General features: G+C 48.4%; 1 protein-coding gene across 8 annotated transcripts in view; it reads left to right on the top strand.

Annotated features, from left to right (window-relative positions):
* SGK2 (serum/glucocorticoid regulated kinase 2) overlaps positions 1-20,401 on the top strand; it is a 36,890-nt gene that overhangs the window by 14,435 nt on the left and 2,054 nt on the right. For 6 of the 8 annotated variants that reach the window (XM_044985650.1, XM_044985653.1, XM_044985655.1 and 3 more), the window contains 12 exons: positions 4,036-4,105; positions 6,056-6,113; positions 8,048-8,097; positions 8,876-8,933; positions 9,547-9,630; positions 10,423-10,554; positions 11,770-11,882; positions 12,624-12,660; positions 13,657-13,743; positions 18,707-18,802; positions 19,136-19,291; positions 20,053-20,142. In XM_044985650.1, the coding sequence (XP_044841585.1) occupies positions 4,036-4,105; positions 6,056-6,113; positions 8,048-8,097; positions 8,876-8,933; positions 9,547-9,630; positions 10,423-10,554; positions 11,770-11,882; positions 12,624-12,660; positions 13,657-13,743; positions 18,707-18,802; positions 19,136-19,291; positions 20,053-20,142 (1,031 nt within the window). Of the gene's footprint in view, positions 1-4,035; positions 4,106-4,251; positions 4,390-6,055; positions 6,114-8,047; positions 8,098-8,875; positions 8,934-9,546; positions 9,631-10,422; positions 10,555-11,769; positions 11,883-12,623; positions 12,661-13,656; positions 13,744-18,706; positions 18,803-19,135; positions 19,292-20,052; positions 20,143-20,401 lie in introns of those variants that run through there. The other 2 variants (XM_044985657.1, XM_044985654.1) reach the window with 2 other exon arrangements.

The raw sequence follows: 20,401 nt of genomic DNA, 5'->3' as shown, positions 1-20,401 counted from the left end.
TCCCATAGCGACTTGTCAAGTAGTTTCACTGATTCCAGCAAGAAACTACTGGAGAGGACCTTAAAGTGGGCAGAAGCTGTGCAGACTCTGCCCTGCACTCCCAACACACTGCCAATACTGTTCTGTGTTGACCCAGCCAACCTTCACTAGCCTCGTCCTGTGCCTTGCCTCGGAGGAGGAGACTAGAGCCGAGTGTCTTTTTGGCATGCTGGCCGTTGAGAAAAGTAAAAAATCCAAACATGTATGTTTTGGGTCAAACAAAATGTTTTGTTTAGATCTTGAGGGGTTTTTTTTTCTTACTTTTAGTTTTATTTTAAACTGTTTAACTTCGAAATGAAGAAAAGCTGTTTCAAATCGAAGTCTCAACGTTTCACTTTGAAAACATCAACATGAAAAACTTCCGAAAGAGTTGAAAAACTTTTTAGGTTGTTTGAACAAAACAGTTTGCTGAAATCAACGCACGCTCACGGAATGCATGGGGAGAACCTAATCTGCAGGGGGGAAAAAGTTTGTTGAAAACTTTTGGCCAGCTCTAGAGGAGAGTAGCTCTCTTGTGGTACAGGTATGTCTACACTGCGGCAAAAGACCTGCGGCACAGCACAGCTGACCTGGATCAGCAGGCTCGGGCTGCAGGGCTATAAAATTGCAATGTAGATGTTTGGGCTTGGGTGGATCCTGGGCTCTGAGACCCTCCACCCTCACGGGGTCTCAAAGCCCAGGCTCCTGCCCAAGCCTGGTTGTCTACACTGCAATTTTATAGCCCTGCAGCCTGAGCCTCACAAGCCTAAGTCAGCTGAGCTGATTTGGGTTCTGAGACCTGGTGCTCTGGGTTTAACATAGTGTAGAGTCCAGTCTTTCTCAAATGCGGCCACCAGTGGCTTTTCTTGTGGCCACAGCCTCCTGGGCTGTGATTGGGGGGAGGAGAGGCAAAACAGCAGCCCTTCCCCGTCCCAGTTGCTCCTGGATGCACCGCCTTAGTGATGGCTGCTGGGGCTGCAAGCAGGGGTTGGGCCCTGCCCCCCTCTGGAGACAGCTGGGGCACAATGCAGGAGGAGCAGGCAGCTGGTGAATTCTCCACCTTCCTAGGGGTGGTGGGGCTCAGGCTTTGGGCTTCACCCCTAGAGTGGTGGGGTGGCAGGCTCCGGCTGCCTGGCTTCAGGCTCCATCCCTGTCCCCTGGCTATGGGACTTTGGGCTCTGGCTACAGGACTTCAGACTCTGGCACCCCACTATCTCCTTTGCCCCTCCAACTCCATTGCCTCTGGCCCCTACTGCCTACCCTGACCCCCCATCCAATTTGTCCCCAGGCTTGCCAGGGCTGAGTAAGTCTGCTGTGAAAAGTGATACTTTGTTAATATCACTTTTTACAGCAGATACTAGCTAGCAATAAATAAATTACAATGATTTGGACCTGTATATGTGCATGTTTATTTGTTTTTCTTAAAGCTAATTTTCCTAAAGTGTGAGAGCATCCACCAGGAAGAGTTGGTGGCCGCACTCTTAGGCCACCAAAAAAATTTGTCCTGAGAACCCTTTACCCTTAGGTACCTGGAGAGACCCTCTAGTCTGCCTTCTAGGGGTTAAGCTAGGAGCTACCACTTCCTTCTCCGTTATGACCAGAGTCTGGAATTTGAACCTAGCTCTCAGTTATATCCGTGTAAATCAGCAGTAAAATCAATGAGCTTACATGGGTGTGAAACTGATGTGCATGAGAGGAGAAGCGGGCTCATGGGCCAGAATTTCAGGAAAGCTCCATACCCAATGTGCTGAGCTGTCTTCAAAAGCTGGCTGCTGTGGCTTGCAGTGGTCACTGGAACAGAAATACTTAAACCACTTGTGCAAACTCCTTTGGTTTTGATACTAGTCAGCATAGATGCTCTTACTGCAGGGTAAGGTAACACAGTTCTGATAACTTTAATTGATTTTTTTTTTTTGCTGGCTTAAGTTATATCAGAATAGGGGTCTTTTATTTCATGGTAAGAGCATCCATGCCCAGACTAGCATCAGCCAACTACAGCCAACTATTTCTGTCCCAGTTACCGCATAGGCAAGTCCATAGGCCCCAGAGATGAAAGACTATTGCATCCTTATAATTCCTCCCTGCCCTTTAAGGATGGCTGCTTCTTGAGCTGCCTCTCATTCCGCCAATCCCTGTGGCTTGGGTTAAGGTGTTCTGCTATTCAGGGGCTGCCAGTGTGCTCTCAAAGCCAGTGGTCACCATGTTATCCATTGCAAAACTGGTTTACTCTTCATGTTGCTCTCCATTTTGACAGTGATATCTGGCCGGTTTATGTGGTTCTCTTCCAGTGAGCAGCCTGGTCCATGTCATCATAAAATGCAGCCCTCTGATATCCCGGTAACCTCAGGGGAGGGCAAACAAACTCTAATGCACTATTGGTAGTGGAATCGAACAAACTTCTCTTAGCTTATCAGGGGAGAGAAAAGTCCAGGTAAATGTTACAGCCCAGTGCACTTATGTCGGGGGCGGGGTGGGAGGGTCTGTATGCAAACGGAGTATGGTCCTTGGGCACCTGGGAAGATGTTCATGCAGCCCTCACTGCAACAGGAGGCACACCTAGCATGGCTTTCTCGTTCTCATGCAACAGCACAATGCTGCTCTCTTACTGGGCTCATAATGCTGCAGGGAAATGACTATATAAAGGTTCATTCCACTTCCCCCGCCCCGAATCTATAGTAGGAGCTTGTAAAGTCTGTTATCGCATCACCGAATCTAAATCTTAGGTCCCAGACCAGCAGACTGTGCCCTGTTAACAACTATTCAGCTCACAACGACGTCTGTCTGTTCAGGGATTTGGCTCCCCTGCCAAATTCCCAGCCGGGTGTTTAGGCCAATATGGAAACATCTTCTGCAAAGTGTCATTTGTTCATGTTTATCACCAAACATATTACCTAAGTGAAAGGAACTGCCAGCTTAGGAGGGCTTGTACATCTGCAGCCAGTGCTGCTGAGTTTGTCCTGTAGTACAGCTGTGCAACACCTTTTGAATGAAACACTATTTTTCATAGAAATACCTTCTCCTTTTTTTCCTTTGAAAAAAGGAATCTTCTGTTTTGTTTTTGGTTTTTTTAATGATTGTTTTTAAATAAAAATGTTTTGATTTTGCTTTCTTTTCTTTTCCTCCCCCACTATTTTTTGTGGCAAAGCAGGGGCGGGGGTTGAAGTTGAAGGCCTGGAAATTGTGTGAAAATATTTATTAGCTAACCAAAAAAAATCATTCCTCTTTGAAACCTGCGATGTTTTTATACCTTGTGTATGTATATGTGTGTTTGTGTGTATGTACATGTATGTGTGTGTTCAGAAATGCTCCCATTTTTGGATCCTGTAGGATGGGGGATCAGGAGACAGGATTTCTGGGCCCGACTCTTCCATTGTCCTGCACTTATTGCAAAGTGATGGTAAAATGCCACCGAATCAGAAAGGCAACATTTGACATGTGCTTTGTGATGGTGCGACTGATGACACAAGATGCAGGACAACAAAATCTGGCCCCCTTAGGGTTTAATCCTGACTGACCCTGGCTTGCTGTATGTTGTTGTGCAAGTCACTTCAGTGCCATGACTGGGTGTGGGGAATAACAAGGCTTGCTTGAGGATGTTGTGAGGCCTGATTCATGCTTTGAAGTGCTAGGAGAGCCCTGGATGAAAGGGGGGATGCTAGTGCCAAGTATGATGTATGCCAGTGTAAACACATCTGTCTTGTGATTTTTTTTCCTTGCTGGGAGACTAAGACCCAGGGAATTTTTCTGAGAGGTGATTTGTGGGGGAGGCTTATGCAAACCAGACCTCTGGGGGCTCCCCAGCTATCAGCACTCATTGGTTAGCTTGTAAACTGAGAAAAGGTCCCTGATGGAGGTGGAGGAAGCTGTCCTGACCCCTATAAATGCCTGGTGTGTCGGTGGAGAGGGGAAGGAGGTTGAAGAGCAGGGCAAGGTCAGCTAGGAACAAACAGGCCTCTGTGTTCTTGTGCTCTTGCCACTAGCTAATCAGCTTAGTTTTCTAACTTTTCTTTCCCGCAGATCTTATAAAGCACGGGTGCGAGAGGATAGAACAGACCATCAAGGCCTCGGGCTCCAGGCTGTGCTCCTAGTGAGTATAAAAGCCTCTCAATGGGACACTAGCTCTTTAAAACGCAGCCTGCTAACCTCTGCTCTAGACAATAATTGGTGTGCAGAGTGGGCTGGCACGGGCCAGAATTGTGGGCAGGGCTCTGGGAGCTGCCTCCAGCACAAACAGGCACAGCCAGGGAGCGTCCCCTGCCATGGCACTGATTCTGCTTTGGAGGAGGGGCTTTCTCTAGCTGCTGGGAGTCCAGGTGGCCCGTGTTTCTTGCAGAGAGGGAACGTCTTGCTGTGAGAGATCACACTGGATGTGTGAGTGTGTGTGGGGAGACCTGGGGGGTGTTCAGTGTGCGGTTTGGCTGGCTGGTTACAAGGGGTGCAGAGGGGTGGGGGTTTTCATGGGCCTGGATAATGCTCCAGAGATGGATGGACCCACCCATATGTCTGCAGAGCTTCCTCCAAGACAATATGTGAAGCTTTCGGGGGGTTGGTGGGAGGAGCTTGGTTTTGATATTATTTAACCTTAGCTAAAGGTGAGGTGTGAGGGCTTAGAAAGGGAAGTGGGGCTGGGGCTGGCTCCCTTTGTTCTCATCTACATGACCCCCAACCACAGAAAACCAGCTCCCGGGAACTAGAGAGGGCCAAGCTACAAAGTGTCTCTTTTGGTTCCTTCCTGCGCCTGTCGATCCAAAGCGGCATTTGGAGCTGGTGGCTTGGAACCACCGCTGAGCACGGCTCTTTCCTAAAAGGTGCCCCTGCTAACGCTGGCTTGGCTCCTGCAGCCCAGAGCTCCCCCAGGGCCACGCCTGCTTTGCTACCTGGGCTAGTAAAGTCTGTAAAACTGTGTCAGGCGTGTGGACCTGGTCTACGCTGGCTTGGGAAACGGCATCAAAACTGGGAAAAGCCGGGTGGTCCAACCCAGCTTGTGTTATCTTGGCTTCCCTGCAGAGCCAAAAGGACCATCTGGGTCTGGAGAGGGGGATTGAGCCCCAGCACATCACGAGACTGGAAGCGTGGGGTGTGTAGCATCCCCGCTGTTCTCAGCACCTGCTTGAACTTCTATAAGGTGGGCTAGGAAGAGTCCTCACCTGGGCCGCTGCACTAGATGGTCGCGGTTTTTGTTAGGCAGTAAGGTCCCCCCTCTCAAGAGGCTGTGGAGCATGACTGTGTGAAAGGGTCACACTACCCCAGGGCCAGCTCTCTCTGCAGCAATTGGCCAAACCGGAGTTGCTCTGAGGAGACACTGGCTGTGCTGGAATTCTGGCTGGGTCTGTTGCAGCAGCAACGTCTGCACTCGGAGCTCAGTAGAAGTGTGGGAGGCCTCTTTTCAAAAGGGGCCACTTTTTTGGAGGTGCCTTTTGGGGGGAGGGGCACCCAATCTGAGGCCCCGAGGGCCTGACTTTCAGTTGAAGCCAGTGGAAGGTTCAGGTGCTCAACAGCTGGGAAAATGGGGTGCAAGGCGTCACATGCGAAACACCCAAACTCAGAGTGTCAGAATCAGTGGCCATTCCTGAAAAGTTTGGCCTGACAATTGAGTTTTAGATAGTCTTGTGGCTGCTCCTGGGCACTTAAATACCTTGGGCCTGATTCTTCTTGGGCCTGCACCTTGTGCTGTCACTTACATGGGTGCAGAGTGAGGGCACTAACTGCTACCCAATGAGAGCGCTTTCTGTACCCCGCTCTGCACCAGTGGAAGCAGCTATACAAGCTGCTGGGCAATGAAGAATCAGGTCTCATGGCTCCAAACGTTGTGCTGGAAGTATGATCTATGAGGCCCCAAGTTACTGGGTGGTGAAATCCTTTTTCCTGCTCTATCCATTGTCATCTGGGAAGATCATGCAGGTCCCCTTACTGGGTGGCTGCTTTCCGTGTGCTGAAGGCTGGCTCTGAATCCTGGCAGGCTGGGGGCTAAGGGCTAAGTGCTGACGAACAGTCTCTTTGCTGGTTCATTATATTATCATTATCTTTTTCTTTCAAGTGCTGAAAGAGTTGCCTTCTTAATGGACCGTTCCAAAAACCCGGATGACAGCCCCCAGGTAAGGTTCCGGCTTGCTGGCTCCTATGCAGCATTACTGTTAATTGTAACGGAGGAAGGAGACATTTGTAGGAGAAATGTGAGCTGGAGAACTTAGCCTTAATCCTTCTCCCCTCTCAGAAAAGAGGGAGGAGGTTGGGGGGTCTCTGCAGGCAAAGAGCAGTTTGTTTGGAATCGTTCTGTTCCAGGTATGGGGGAGAGATGATCCTTGTCTTGCCATAGGTGGGAGGTGACTCACGACACCCCACTCTCCTTGAGCCAGCTCCGGTTATTGCAGGATTCCTCAGCCATACTGGGAGCATCACCATCAAGTTGACTGCAGATCTTGAGCCATGACACGGTGCCCAAAAAACCGCATCAGGCAGGGCACTCTTACCCCCACACCTGCATATTTGATTCATTCCTGCCACGAGAATCCTGCAGGGCTGCAGTGCGTCCATGCTGATCAGGGTCCTTGTGCTTCACCTGTGACTGTCCCTCCAGCTGATCCCCTGGCAGGGCTGTAGATCCTCCTCACTTCCCCTGGAGCTGGGCTGGTCAATCGCAGGCCTCCATAGGTGGGGATTCTTTAGCTCCACCCCATGCTCGGAGTGCCTGTGTGTGTGTGTCTCTTCCCACCTGACAATCTCTCACTGCAAAGAGTGTTTTGGCGGGGTGCGGGGTGTCCCCAGGCTTTGGTCCTTGCGGACTCTACCCTATAAAACCAGTACACTCCCCATGTTGGCCTTGGCAGCCTCTGGGATTGCTTCCTTCTAGCACTGCCTTGTCCCTGTGGTCACTGATGGGTGATGCTGGATGGAGAGGAGGGAGGGAGGGAGCTGCTCTGATTCTGACCAGGAGTCACTGCGGGAAGCAGGAGTGCAAGGAGCATGAAGGCCTGGCAGAGAGGGCTTGTTTCCTGTAAAGTGTAGGGACAGGGAAAATCCCCCTGTGGCTAGAGGTGGGGAAGAGGAGGGAAAGGACCTGTGTGTATGGGGGATGGGCAGGAAGAGAATGGGCTCTATTCCCCACCCCCACTCCCAGCCCTGTCCTGTGTCACCAGAGAAAAGCGAAATTCCAGAGCTTTAGCAAAGCTTTCAGTTCTGAGTGGTGCCTGAGCCATGGGCTGGATTAGTGCTGTTGTCAGGCTGTAGGAAGATTAATTTCCTGGCTCTGAATTCCAGCCCTGGCTGTGCTTGGCAGGTGTCTAGGGTCCCTGCAGTCTCTCTAGCAATGGGGTCTGTAAGTGCCACAGAAATGGGGAGCTCTCCCCATGTGTGCTTGCATATGCGTCCATTGCTCAGCGCAGACGGTGGAAATCACCCATGCGTTCCTGCGGCCTGTGTGACTCGTGTGCAAAGAGGGCCCAGCGAGTGTAATGCCACACGTCGCTTTTCCTGACGCCCAGGGTGCTCGTCTCACACGAACCGTGCCAGCAGCTAAACCGCCTCCTATCACTCCCTCACAAGAGTAGCTGCCTTCCGAAGGGCTAAGTCAGGCAGATGTGGGGCCTGCCTGGCGGGTGCATGGGATTTGACTGATGCCAGTGCGTTAGGACATGAGTAGAGCTTAGGTGAGGAAGAGAAATGAGACTCTCCCTCCCCCCGAACCCTCCTTGCCCCCATTTCCTGTGTCAGTGTCCAGGGATGGACCTCCTCCTTCTGGAGGGACTTATCCAGCCAGGTGCCAGAAGATTTGTTCCACTCTCACTGGTGCACTTGGAGGAGTTGGGGACTGGTGTGAGTAGGCGGCTAGGGGGTGGGGATAAAGCCAACTGCTCCAGTCTAAGGGCCACTGTTGACTGAGATTCTGACTCAAAAATAGGCTGTTTGGGGTTGTGACACATGACTTCCTGCAGCAAGTGAAAACATGTCTGCTTTGAAACTCTTCACTGGACCCCCATGTTCCTTCTCAGGGAAATGCTGACTAATTGCTTAATGTCTGTGTCCCCTCCAGCCTCCGACACCGACTGACATCATCAACCTTGGCCCTTCTGCTAATCCGAAGTAAGTAGCCTGCGTTTACATGGGAGAGTATTGAACCTGGTGCACCAAGTGAACCTTGCAGTGAAATAACTGTTTGGTTTCCCATCTGATTTGCTCCATCTGAGCAAAGAAATCATAACTAGCAAATGGCCCAGGCGGACTCCCATATAGCGCGTATCTCAAAGGTCAGCTCTCTGGGGGCTCAGCCTTAGCTAGTCACACGTTCAGGTTTCTGCTTTGTCACTTTGACTGAGGTCACGATCCTCATCTCCTGCCTGCACGCTAATGCCCCCCCAGCCCCTTGTCTTTTGCTACTTCCACCTGGTACTTTGGTTCCCTGTTAGGTGGGAGAGGGAGACTCTTCCTTATTTTGATTCTATTGCATCTCCCTGCTGTCTGCTTTATCAGCCAGAGCCCCTTCGAGAGAAAGCAAAGAGCTTCATTTGCACCTAACCTTCAGGATTTAATGGCTTTAACGGATTTAACCTTTGAGGATTTAACGGCTTTCTCTGCCACTGTCATATTCAGGAGAGCAGATTCTCCAGGTGACTGGCATACTTGGCTAGGGATTCCGCCCTACTGCTGCCCTGGTGTGTCTGTATTGCACCATACAAAATCTTTACCTGCCGGATTGCTGCATGTGTGGCTGGAGGAGGGAAGGAAGCTTATCTAGTGAATGAAGATTATGTCTTCCACCCATCTTCCAGGGCTGACCCTCCTCGTGAACTTTTGAAAAAAACCCTTACTTAACATTTAGCCCGTGGAATGGGTGGTAACCCGCTGTCTCCTTGTCCAACAGTGCCAAGCCAACGGACTTTGATTTTTTGAAAGTTATTGGGAAAGGAAGCTTTGGAAAAGTAAGTGGGTGTAGCTTGGGGTCGATCGTGGGTTTCTGAAGGCCTCCTTGCATGGTCTCCTCTTTCCCCTTGCTGAACTAGTTTCCAGCAGCAGCGGAGTGGGCTTCATGTACCCCTCCTTGAGTAGCCCGTCACCAGTGCTGAAACGGGCCTGGGAACAAAGAGGCATGGAAGAAGGCGAGTGGTATCTTACTACCCCAAAGGTGGTAGGAGGGAGGGTATAAGAGCAGCACTTGAAATACTGCTCATCTTGGCACATTCTCACACAACTAGGAGAGGGTCCCTGGGCATGTCTGTGCTTTGTGAGATGACAGTGATCCTCTAGAAAGGGGATTCTCTCTGTCCGTGCTCTGAAACTGCTCTAGCTGGATACTGGGTGGAGTGAGGGGAAAGTAGCTGGGGAATTGAGGGGAAGCTTAGTTTGCTGTGTGCCCTTGTCAAGGGATGGAAGGAGAAAACACCTGGCTGGCTTCTCATGCTCTAAAATCATAGCCTGGCCCCTTGTGCAGTCACCTACACTAGTCGCAAAGGTGGTGTGAAACACTAAGGAAATAAATTGGAAAGGTGTAGAGCACCAGAGACCCACGCCCCTCACCTCGCCCTTCTGCTGTAGGTTCTCCTGGCCAAACGGAAGTCTGATGGGATGTCTTATGCTGTGAAAGTCTTGCAGAAGAAATCCATCCTGAAGAAAAAGGAGGTACGTTACAGACAAGCCCTCTGGGGAGGGGAGGAGAGTTTTACTTCTCTTCTTGGTGCTTTTTCTTCATGATAAATGCAAGGCATCATACTAGTGTGTCTGTGCTGCTTGCTCTAGTCACTGCTGGTGTGCACCCTGACTGATCCTCACTTTTTCAGGAGGATTGTGGTGCAGCTGAAAGGAAAGCTGAACAGCAATGGCTTGAGCATGGTGCAAACAAACTCTGCCACTGCTCAGTCCTTGCCCACCCAGCCCCTATGTCTGCACTATAACTGTTAACAGTATTTCTGCATCCACACCAAACCCTGGGCCTGATCCTGCAAATACTTACTAGCAAGCATAGCGCTTACAGCTGTGAGTAGCCCCATTAACTTCACTGATGAGTACTCACAGTTGTAGGCACTGTGTCTTGTGTTCCCAGGAGGAGGCCCTGGGCTGTAGACTATGGCTGCTAGTGCATATCACAGCATGGAGTATGCGTGTGTTGTGAAGTGCCACAGGGAGGTAGGAGGGGGAGGAATTGTCAAACGTGGTTCTGGAGGAATCCTGCTCAACAAGCCTTTGCTTGCTAGCTCCAGGGCATCCTTCAGAGGGACTGGGTATTGACCTTTCGGATACTAAACCTAGTCACCTCCAGGAACGGCCAGCTGGCCTCAGAATGAATAACAATATTGGGAACTTGTTGAGAACCTTCCATCTGAAGATCTCTCAGCACTAGGTGGCCACTCGCCTGCCAGACTCTGGAACGGCACTAACTGACCTACTAACACATCTTTGCCTGGTTCTGCGCAGCAAACCCACATTATGGCGGAACGCAACGTGCTGCTGAAAAACGTGAAACATCCTTTCCTGGTGGGCCTCCACTACTCTTTCCAGACCTCCGAGAAGCTCTACTTTGTGCTAGACTATGTCAATGGAGGAGAGGTGAGTGCAAGTGTACAGCTGTCATTTTAGACTCTCACTGTACGTTAACAGTCCTGGCTCTATTTGTCTTCCATCAGGAACCAAGCTGTAGATGTTTGTGCTAAAGCAGCGTCATGTCTGTTTCTGAAATGACCTTGTTCAGACTGGACACACACTACTGTGGCATTCATCAGTTGAGTCAGAGACCTATCTTAGGAACACTGCTTTTTGAATGAGACTCTGGTGCCAAGCACCTTAGAAATAACATCTGGCAAAATCTTCCACATGCAGTAGCCTGGCCCCATAGGCACTCTTTGATCTAGATTGTAAAATAACCCACACACCCCTCACTTAACTTTCTTGCTTGTCTTGTGGCTTCAGCTGCAATCTGTCACATGTGGGCCTTCTCCTATAGGTGCACAGCAGAGGTCGGGCTGCCCGTCAGTGAAGGAAGATCTGAGGCAAGGATGGTGAGGGAGGGGAATGGCAGTGTCTCAAACCACTGGGGGTCAAATCTGACTATAGCTGGCTGCCAAAACTCTAGTGTGAGTCCCTCTCGTCCATCCTGTTCTAGCGTATGGAAGCTGCTGGGTGGCACCACTTGCTCTCCCATTCCTGAACCTCAACTGAAAGCAAATGTTGAAGCAGCAAAGGCTGAACCTGACTGTTCCCTGCCCAGCTACAGTTCATAGAAGGGAGGGGATCTTAGATGTGTCATTGCCAGACATTGTCTCTGATGATTAGCCTGTTTACAGACTGCACTTGAGGTCCAGTCTACACTACAAGTTGTAGTGAGGTGGAGGCATGACTATGTTGTGACCAGGTTGACTGTAATGGTGATGTTGGGGGGGCATGACTGCACCCATCCAGGGTGCTAAATAAGGCAGCTTGGCTCTAGCTAATTCAGTAAGGCTGGCACAGTTTATTCTCTGTAAACCGCAGTGGTCACTCGGTGGCTGGCATTCAAATAGCTTCGCCTCTTTGTAGGAGGAGACTTCTTTCTCAACAAGCAAAGGCTTGAGATTAGCAGCCCAGCTGCCTCCAGAGCTCTCCTTCTTGGGAAAGAGGTGTTAGTGCTGGGGAGAGGGGTTAGCTTTCAATGGGAGTGAACAGAAGGTAGAAAAGGGGCTGTTCAGAATGTCCCTGCACATGGCAGCAACACTGTGGGGAGGGGGGACGGGATGACGGGAGAGGGCTGCTCCCAAGTAACCAACAGGCTGTTTCGTCTCTGTTCAGCTCTTCTTCCACCTGCAGCGAGAGCGCTGTTTCCGTGAACCTCGTGCCTGCTTTTACGCAGCTGAAGTAGCCAGTGCGGTAGGGTACCTGCATTCCTTGAACATAATCTACAGGTAGGGTGCATGTCCCTGGTAAGTATAGCAGGCACTAGTAACTCCCTCTTCCCTGTTCCCCCCCCCCTTGGCTGCACCTAAGTGTGTGTAAAATTATTGAGGAGGGACAGGAAACTACTTGATACTGTAACCGTGCAGGCATGTTACAAGGGGCACTCCTAAAAGCAAAGTGCAGAACTACTGGGCAGGGCTGCGTTGTCCTCCTAAACTAGGCTTCAGAACTATGCTCTTGATCCAGGATCTCCTGTGTGTTTCAGAACTTCTCAGGTAGCACCTCCCTGAGCCCCTTCCCCTGATTTCCCTCTTTCAGTCCTTGAATGGGGCTTTGGCTTTGGGAAGGAGGGGGTGAAGTTAGCTTGGCTTGTTTTGAATGGGAGGAGAAGGTAGTTTAGTACAACGCATGAGAGGCAACGTCCCAGGTCAGGAAATTAAAGATGTTTCCCACAGCAGCTGTAACTGCCACACTGTGCGACCAGATACTATAGCATATGCCTAGCAGCCTCTCTAGCCTTACAAAAACACTAATATTTGTATATCAAACACATGCTGTGCTGATTCATGGTTGCTGCGGGAGCTATAACTCTAGAGTTCCTGATGGCCATGGGGTTCTCATAGACCTCAGTGCACCAGACTGTCAACATTTCTCAGTCCCCTGCAGTCCCCATTCTTTTCAACTGGAGCTGTTGTGTGTTGAGCTTTTCGGAAAATCTGGTTCAGCATCACATCTTTCTTTTCTTCTAGGGACTTAAAACCTGAAAACATCCTCCTGGACTGCCAGGTATGTTCGGCTCTCTTGCAAACACGCTTGCTTCCTGCATTCTCTTCACAATTTTTTGCGCACGCTAGCTTGGGTATGACAGAGGAACCATGAGTAATTACTGCCTCCCTTCCCCCCCCATCACCCAAATAACCTGGTATACCCCACATCCAGTCAGTAGGGGGAGCCACCACACTGACTTGTAAAACTCTGTGTACACATACTCCCTCTTGCTACTCAGTAGTTTCCCAGAGCTCAGATGTTAGCATTTTTGTTATATCCGAGCACTAACCCATGGAAAAGCATTTTAAATATCCCAGATGGCAGGTCTAGACTTGAGCATTGTAAAGCTCCACTAACCAAGCAATTCCCTGGACTGACGGAGGACGAATTGTTCAACTGATCACAGGGCTATGCTGGTCAGTCTGGCCAGTTTAATAGATACTTATACATAGGCGTGGCAGAATTTTATTTCAATTTTTTTTTAAATGATGTTGACATAAATTTTTAAATTTTCACAGTTGCAGGAAATTATGGGGGGGGGGGTGTCAGACACTGGGGGGAGATCAGATAATTATTTAATTATAGCTGACATTGAGATTCAAAAAGTTAAAGCTTTATAACTATTTTAAAATGCAGATTGTCAGTATCACGTCAAAATATACAAAGTACCTGTAAATATCCTTAAACTCTAAAAAGTTCTCAAGCAGCATTTTTCTAAAACTGAAAAAAGTGTACAGTTTATTATTACGGATAGAAATGTATATTTTTACATCTGTTTGTGGGTACAGTGAAATTGACGTTTACTGATAAAAATCAAATCCTTACAAGCCTACATTTAAACCATATATTTGTGAGAAGTCTCCCGTCAGATTTCCTGTTCAATCTGTTTGTATGTATAAATGCCCAGCAGTTGCGAAGCTGAAAGATGCACATGAAAACAGCAAAGGGGGCTAGAAATCCATGCACTCCCAGTAGGGAGAGCTTGATTAGGCTGAAATCCCTTCTCCTCTTTAGGGACACATAGTACTGACAGACTTCGGACTTTGCAAAGAAGGAATGGAGCCAGAGGAAACGACCTCTACTTTTTGTGGCACCCCAGAGGTACAGTATGGTCAACTTTCTTGTTAACTGGGAATTACTTAGGCACTAACTGCCTGACACATCAGAGCTGCAGGTGCTCAGCTCCTCACAGAGGTGTCAATCGGAGCTGTGTGTATTCAGCATCACTGAAAAATCGGAGACCAAGATCTGAGACGGTCTCAGCCTCTTTTTTGACGTGCATGGTGCTGAATATGCTGGCATGTTGCATGAAAGGAACCAAGGAGGCTAAAACGTTCTGTTTGTTCCCTATTGCTGGCATACTAGTTTGGGTCCCACTGAATTCTTATACCCTTTTACAAAAGCATTATTCCCTTAGCAATGTAACACTGCCATCCCCCATTTCTTCCCCTTCCTCCCCTCCACTTGCATTCCTACTGCAACTGGTGGGAGAGGGGTAAACTGCTGAAAAACAGCCTTTACCTTGGGGCAACTAATGTGTCCGAGGTATCCTGAGGTAAAAACACAGTGAAGACAAGGCACTTTGGTTTTACCACAAGGTAAACTAGCTGAGGTCTGCACTAACATGTCTTCCCTGTGGTTTTTACCTCAGGATAGCTTGCATGTGTTAATTACCCCATGGTTTTAGAAGTGAAGACAAGGCCTGAGTTTAATAGGGTGTGTTTGAGGAGGGCCTAGTCTCTATTCCCTGGAATGGTGCTGAAAACATGTGTGTTCTTGACATGGGGTTTAGAAGCATTGAGGAGGATCCATTGCTGATGACCATTGTCAGTAGCAGGGCCCAAGTTTAGATTGGACTAATGGACTGTGAACCATTGCCTCTAAAAAGCTTACTTGTGTCAACTCGGTGTCCTCTCTGAAACCTAATAATGATGATTTTTTTTCAAATGTCACCCTTGCAGAAACTGCTGACTGACTCTTATATCCTTACCGTTTTTTGTTTGTTTTCATTTTAAACTTTGCTCCACAGGTATCAGGTTTCAGATTTAAACATCCAAATAGGAGAAATTCACCAGGGCATTCAATTAACAGGAGATAGGCCTGGTCTACACACACATCTCTTTTGTACTGGTATAAATATTTTAGTATGGATGCAATATAAAGGTGACGTGCATCTGACGAAGTGGGTATTCACCCACGAAAGCTCATGCTCCAATACGTCTGTTAGTCTATAAGGTGCCACAGGACTCTTTGCTGCTTTTACAGATCCAGACTAACACGGCTACCCCTCTGATACAAGTATAAAGGTGCTTACACCAGTATAACTTTACACTGATAAAACTATCCACACTGGGGGGGCGGCGGAGGAGAGGGAGGAACAGGGCTGTACTGTTTTCACTACATTATTATAGTTAAAGCATTACAATTTTTGCATGTAGACAAGGCCTTATTTTAACTTGTGACAGGATGGCTTTTACTAAACTGATTAGTACGTTGAATAAACTTGCTTTTAAAATGTTGCAACCTTTTGGGGGAGGGGGGAATCCTGCTGATTCTGGAATGGGAGTTCTTGCAGAACCTGGCAAGACTTCCAGTAGCCATGGTGACAACTTTGACCCTGGAAGCCAGGACCTTCTCTAGCTACGCTCCTTGATTATAATACTTACTCCTGTAGCTATGAGCACAATGTTCCAGATATTTACTTGCTGCTGCCCCTTAATTCACAGAACACCAAGTTAATAGTCACATTGTCATTAGCGTCTCCTGATGACGCAGGTTATGACCCTCTCTGCTGCCTTGCACCTTGTGACATCGCCACTGCAAAGTGGCTGTAAAATGCTACCAAGAATAGGAAGTTTTGTTTCCAGCACAGCTGTAAATGGTGGCAAGGTAAAATGTGTCCCCTGTGGGGGAAGGACACAATTTAAAATACACCTTTACCCTGATATAACGCAACCCGATATAACACGAATTCAGATATAACGCGGTAAAGCAGTGCTCCGGGGGGGGCCTGCGTGCTCTGGCGGATCAAAGCAAGTTTGATATAACACGTTTCATGTATAACGCGGTAAGATTTTTTTGGCTCTCGAGGACAGCGTTATGTCGGGATAGAGGTGTACTTTTTGCTTGGGATAGGAGAGGGAATGCTTCCTGCCACTCACCTGACTTTTCTGTCCCACTCACCCCAATGCAGCTGAAATGCCAGAAGCATTGCTGCTTCTCAGACTGACTGCAGGGGGCTGCATTCAATAGGTGGGTTCTCTTCTGGTTCCTTAACACTAGCAGGCCAGATTTAAGTAACTCTCCAGCCTGGATTTGGTTCACTAAAGTGTTGGGTAGAGATGAAACTCCCTGAAGGCAACGGGAAGGGAGACTTACGGTGTATTTGCTGCTACTCCAGTCCCATTCTCCTCCTTGCAGAATTTTCTGTGAGAAATAGAATACAAACAACACAAAGCTGCTTATGCACCTGAATCTAGTGCTGGTCCATTGCCATGTTACAGGCACGCTCCATTCAACTCCCTCTGCTGTGCATAAACTCAGGACAGTGATTGAGGATATGCGTATAAGGCTGCACCTGTTTTACTGCTGAGGCCCACAAACTGAGCCATGTGATATGAATTCAGTAAAAGTTCTGTGGAAGCTTAGATGTATTGACTCTTCCTTCTTACTCTATGCTGAGATTGCTAGCATGTAAAATAGCTACATGCCAATGTGCCTGGTGTGCTGTTGTCTTTGTAAAGCACTATTGAAATCTTGCATGTGGTTCTTACAATATGTAAGTAGCAGCACTTCTTCTTAGCGCTTGTGCAACGTGCCTCAGTTGGCCTGTGATCAGGATTCGTCACTGAATTTGGCCTGCTGGCTGGATCATTAGCATTCCCAGCTTGGGTCGGGTACTGATGGGGACTGCGACGTGAATGCTGATCTATGCCCCCCAGTAGCAGCACTGAAGGCATAAAACTCCCCTGCTGGGCGGTGTTAACCAGTACAGTCTGTGGAGCTGGCTAAGGCCACTCGCAGACGCTTCTGTAACTTCCCTGATGTGCGTTTCTGCTCCCAGTTCGGTCATTCATCAAATATCTCTTGTTAACTCACTACTCCCCCCCGTAAAATGAACCCAGCTTTCCCTTAAGGGTGTTGTTGCCTCTTTTTGAACCAAGTAGTTAGTCAAAGTTTGGGGCCCTAGGAATGTTCCAGATGGGAGTAGAAACTGGCAATAATCAGGTTTTGCTTTGTAAATAAATACAAGTGTGTCAAAGTTCTGCTTCTCTGAACACAAGAGGGACCAAGAACAAATGAAGCAGTTTCTTAGAGCATGGCTACACTTGCAGATGTCGAGTGCTTTGAGTTAAACCAGCTTTTGTAGAGCACAGTAGGGAAAGCGCTGCAATCTGTCCACACTGACAGCTGCAAGTGCACTGGCGTGGCCACATTAGCAGCTCTTGCAACGGCCACAGAGAGCAATGCATTGTGGTAGCTATCCCAGCATGCAAGTGGCTGCAACGTGCTTTTCAGATGGGGGGGTGGGTGGAGTGTGACAGGGAATGTGTAGTAAGTATGTGGGGGGAGAGAGCATGTCAGCATGCTGTCTTGTAAGTTCAGACAGCAGCAGACCCCCCTCCCCCTGCCTCTCTCTCACACACAGCATTCCACAGTAATGGTTGCTTTGTCCCGGAGCAGATAAGCAGCTGGCTGTCAGAAATAGAGCTTTCAAAGGGCATATCCGCATTCCTGCAGCGATTCTAAAACAATGACAAGAGTGGCCACTTGACTTAAGGGGATTATGGGATGTTTCTGGAGGCTGATCAGAGCGCAGTAATGCAACACCTCGTTCATAGTGACGCCGGGGCATTTCAGCCAAAGGCGCGCCAAGTGTTAATCTTCTCGCCGAGGTGGAGTACCAGGAGCGCTCTAGCCCTGGAGTCAGAGCACTCTACATGCCTTCCCAGTGTGGACAGGGAGTGAGCTAGGGTGCCTGGGGCTGCTTTAATGTGCTCTAACTTGCAAGTGTAGCCAAGCCCTTAGCTTATAGCCCCAAGCCTCGTTAGCCAACACACCCAAAAACTCTCCCTGGCTTTCTCCAGGGTCATGCTGTCCTCACCAGCTCCTGCCGGGGTTTCTCGTTTTATGCTTCTGCTCTCTCTCTTCTGTCTCTTCTTAGTTTCTGTGTGTTCTACCTCTTCCCCCTTACTCAGCAAACCCCCTCCACCCACTCAGTCCAAACTCCTGGGCAGGTTCACAACCACTTTGATCTTAGATGAGGGGGCTTCTGATTAACTTATCCTGACAGTTATGTTTATGGAAGGGTACATTCACACCCAGTCTCAAAGAGGCAGTCACCAGTACCTCTTGACATAACAGGTGTCTTCATGCTAGATACAGGGATGGGAAATCTGCAACTTCCCAGGTTAGTTGAACTCTATTAGTCAGCCACTCATGATTTTGGAAATAGCTGTACATCTAGGGCAAAGAGCCACACCACTGGTTAGAGTTCTGCTAAAACTCCCTTCCTCAAGTTGCATATAGGAAGATGGGAGCTTCTCAAACTTTAGGAAAAGTTTAGCTCTAAATCCAGTCTTGTGGCAGGGGGAAGTTCTATTTAAAAAAAAAAAAGCTGATGGAAATCACAGCCCCGAACCTCCCTAATGCTTTTATTTAGAGCAGGGGTAGGCAACCTATGGCACACGCACCAAAGGCGGCATGCGAGCTGATTTTCAGTGGCACTCACACTGCCTGGGTCCTGGCCACTGGTCCGGGAGGCCCTGCATTTTAATTTAATTTTAAATGAAGCTTCTTAAACATTTTAAAAACCTTATTTATTTTACATACAACAATAGTTTAGTTATATATTATAGACTTATAGAAAAAGATCTTCTAAAAACGTTAAAATGTATTACTGGCACGCGAAACCTTAAATTAGAGTGACTAGACGAAGAGTTGGCACACGGCTTTTGAAAGGTTGCCAACCCCTGATTTAGAGATTAATTAACTGCAACCTGGAATATGTAGTCATGGAAGCCTTTGTAATTTGTCTCAAACAAAGCTCTCTGACTCTTCACAGTACTTGGCCCCAGAAGTGCTAAGAAAACAACCCTATGACAGAACAGTAGACTGGTGGTGTCTGGGAGCTGTCCTCTATGAGATGCTGTTTGGGTTGGTGAGTCTTAAAATCATGCACTGCAGCTTGTTGGAGAGCAAAGAGATGCTCCTTAAAGAAAGCAATGACCTTTTGAAGGCTGTGGGCCACTAAAGCAGTAGTTCCATGTATAGGGTACCATGACATGGACGATCCCAACATAAATGGAAGTACTAGTTGAAATAGTCATCCTAATGTTACTGAGATGAAAGCATTTAGCCTCTCTATCTCCCTCGCGCACACTGTAGAAATGGAATCTGATGAATTGTCTCCCACAGCTCTGAAATTGTTTGCATGCTTCATTATGGTATCTCATGTCTTATGTAGCTGATTTTCTCCTCTCTTCCCTATCAGCCTCCCTTTTACAGCCGGGATGTGTCTCAGATGTATGACAATATTCTACACAAGCCACTCCAGATCCAAGGAACCAAGACCATGGCAGCTTGTGATATCTTACAGGGACTGCTTCACAAGGACCAGAAGAGGAGGCTGGGGGCCAAGATGGACTTTGTACGTGCTGTTTCCCATCCTAACCTATTCTCTTCATACACAGCCAACCCCACCCCTCCTCCGAGCCCCACTCCTCTTTCATATCTGTTCTACATTGGTTGATCTTAGTCTTAGGAAGACTTCAGTGTCAAGTGGAATGACAGCTCTCCATAGCAGAAAGAAAGCTCCCTCTGGGTAAACGTTCATTATTCAAGCCCTGGACCTAGCTACCTTGCAGTGTCCCATAAGGCTTGGCTTGGCTACTTTTCAAAGCACCATGATATTGCTTGTGTGCGACTTGTGAATTGCAATCTCTTCAGGGGTGTATCTAAATACAACTTTGAGGTGGGGCGTTGGGAGTGTGTGTGTGTGTATGTGTTTGTGGGAGGGGGGCAGGGCGGGGTGGGGGGAGTTAAGCTCCATGTTAGCAACACAACAGGAAGCTGTGGTTCAGAACTGGGCACAGGATGTTAAGACCTGCAGAGGGGACTTTATGCTGTCATGGTTAAAGGTGTGAGGAAGGGCTGGGTTGCCAGCATGTAGTGTCCCTGTACCATAAACAGGATACAGTAAACTCATGAAGTCTTTTGTGTTGGGGATATTCCAGTCTGCCAAGATGAGGAACAAAAAACAGCTTGTTTTTTTCCAATATGCTGTATGTAGCTGTAGAGCTACAACCATCCACTATCGGGGAGCCTGTGCCTATTTAGTGACTGTTGGAAAAGGGATGGTTGAGGAGGAAGGTGGCAGGAGAGTGATTATTCCCCCCCCCTTCTTTGCAGCTTGAGATAAAGAATCATGTGTTCTTCAGCCCAATAAACTGGGATGACTTGTATCACAAGAGGATCACTCCTCCCTTCAACCCCAATGTGGTAAGTGGTGGTGGCTGATGCCGGTTTTCCCTGCATAACTTTAATGGGAAGGGAACTGAGACTGCAGTGGTCAAAAGTCCCTTGTTCAAATGTTCTAGCTGCTTCTAGATGTGGGGGGGTTGGAGGGAGGAAGGGGAGAAATCATCATCCTCTGGAAACTTAAAAGTAACTTGCATCTTCTGCCTGTCTGTTCCTCCTCAACTTCCCATAGTACATCACCGCTTCTAGTTGCTCCACTTATCGGGGGATGCAGTCGGCA

The sequence above is a fragment of the Mauremys mutica genome, chromosome 13 (genome assembly GCF_020497125.1).
Source record: "Mauremys mutica isolate MM-2020 ecotype Southern chromosome 13, ASM2049712v1, whole genome shotgun sequence".
Taxonomy (NCBI): Eukaryota; Metazoa; Chordata; order Testudines; family Geoemydidae; genus Mauremys; species Mauremys mutica.
Note: the sequence above shows the minus strand (reverse complement) of the source record. Positions and strands in the feature narration are given on the sequence as shown.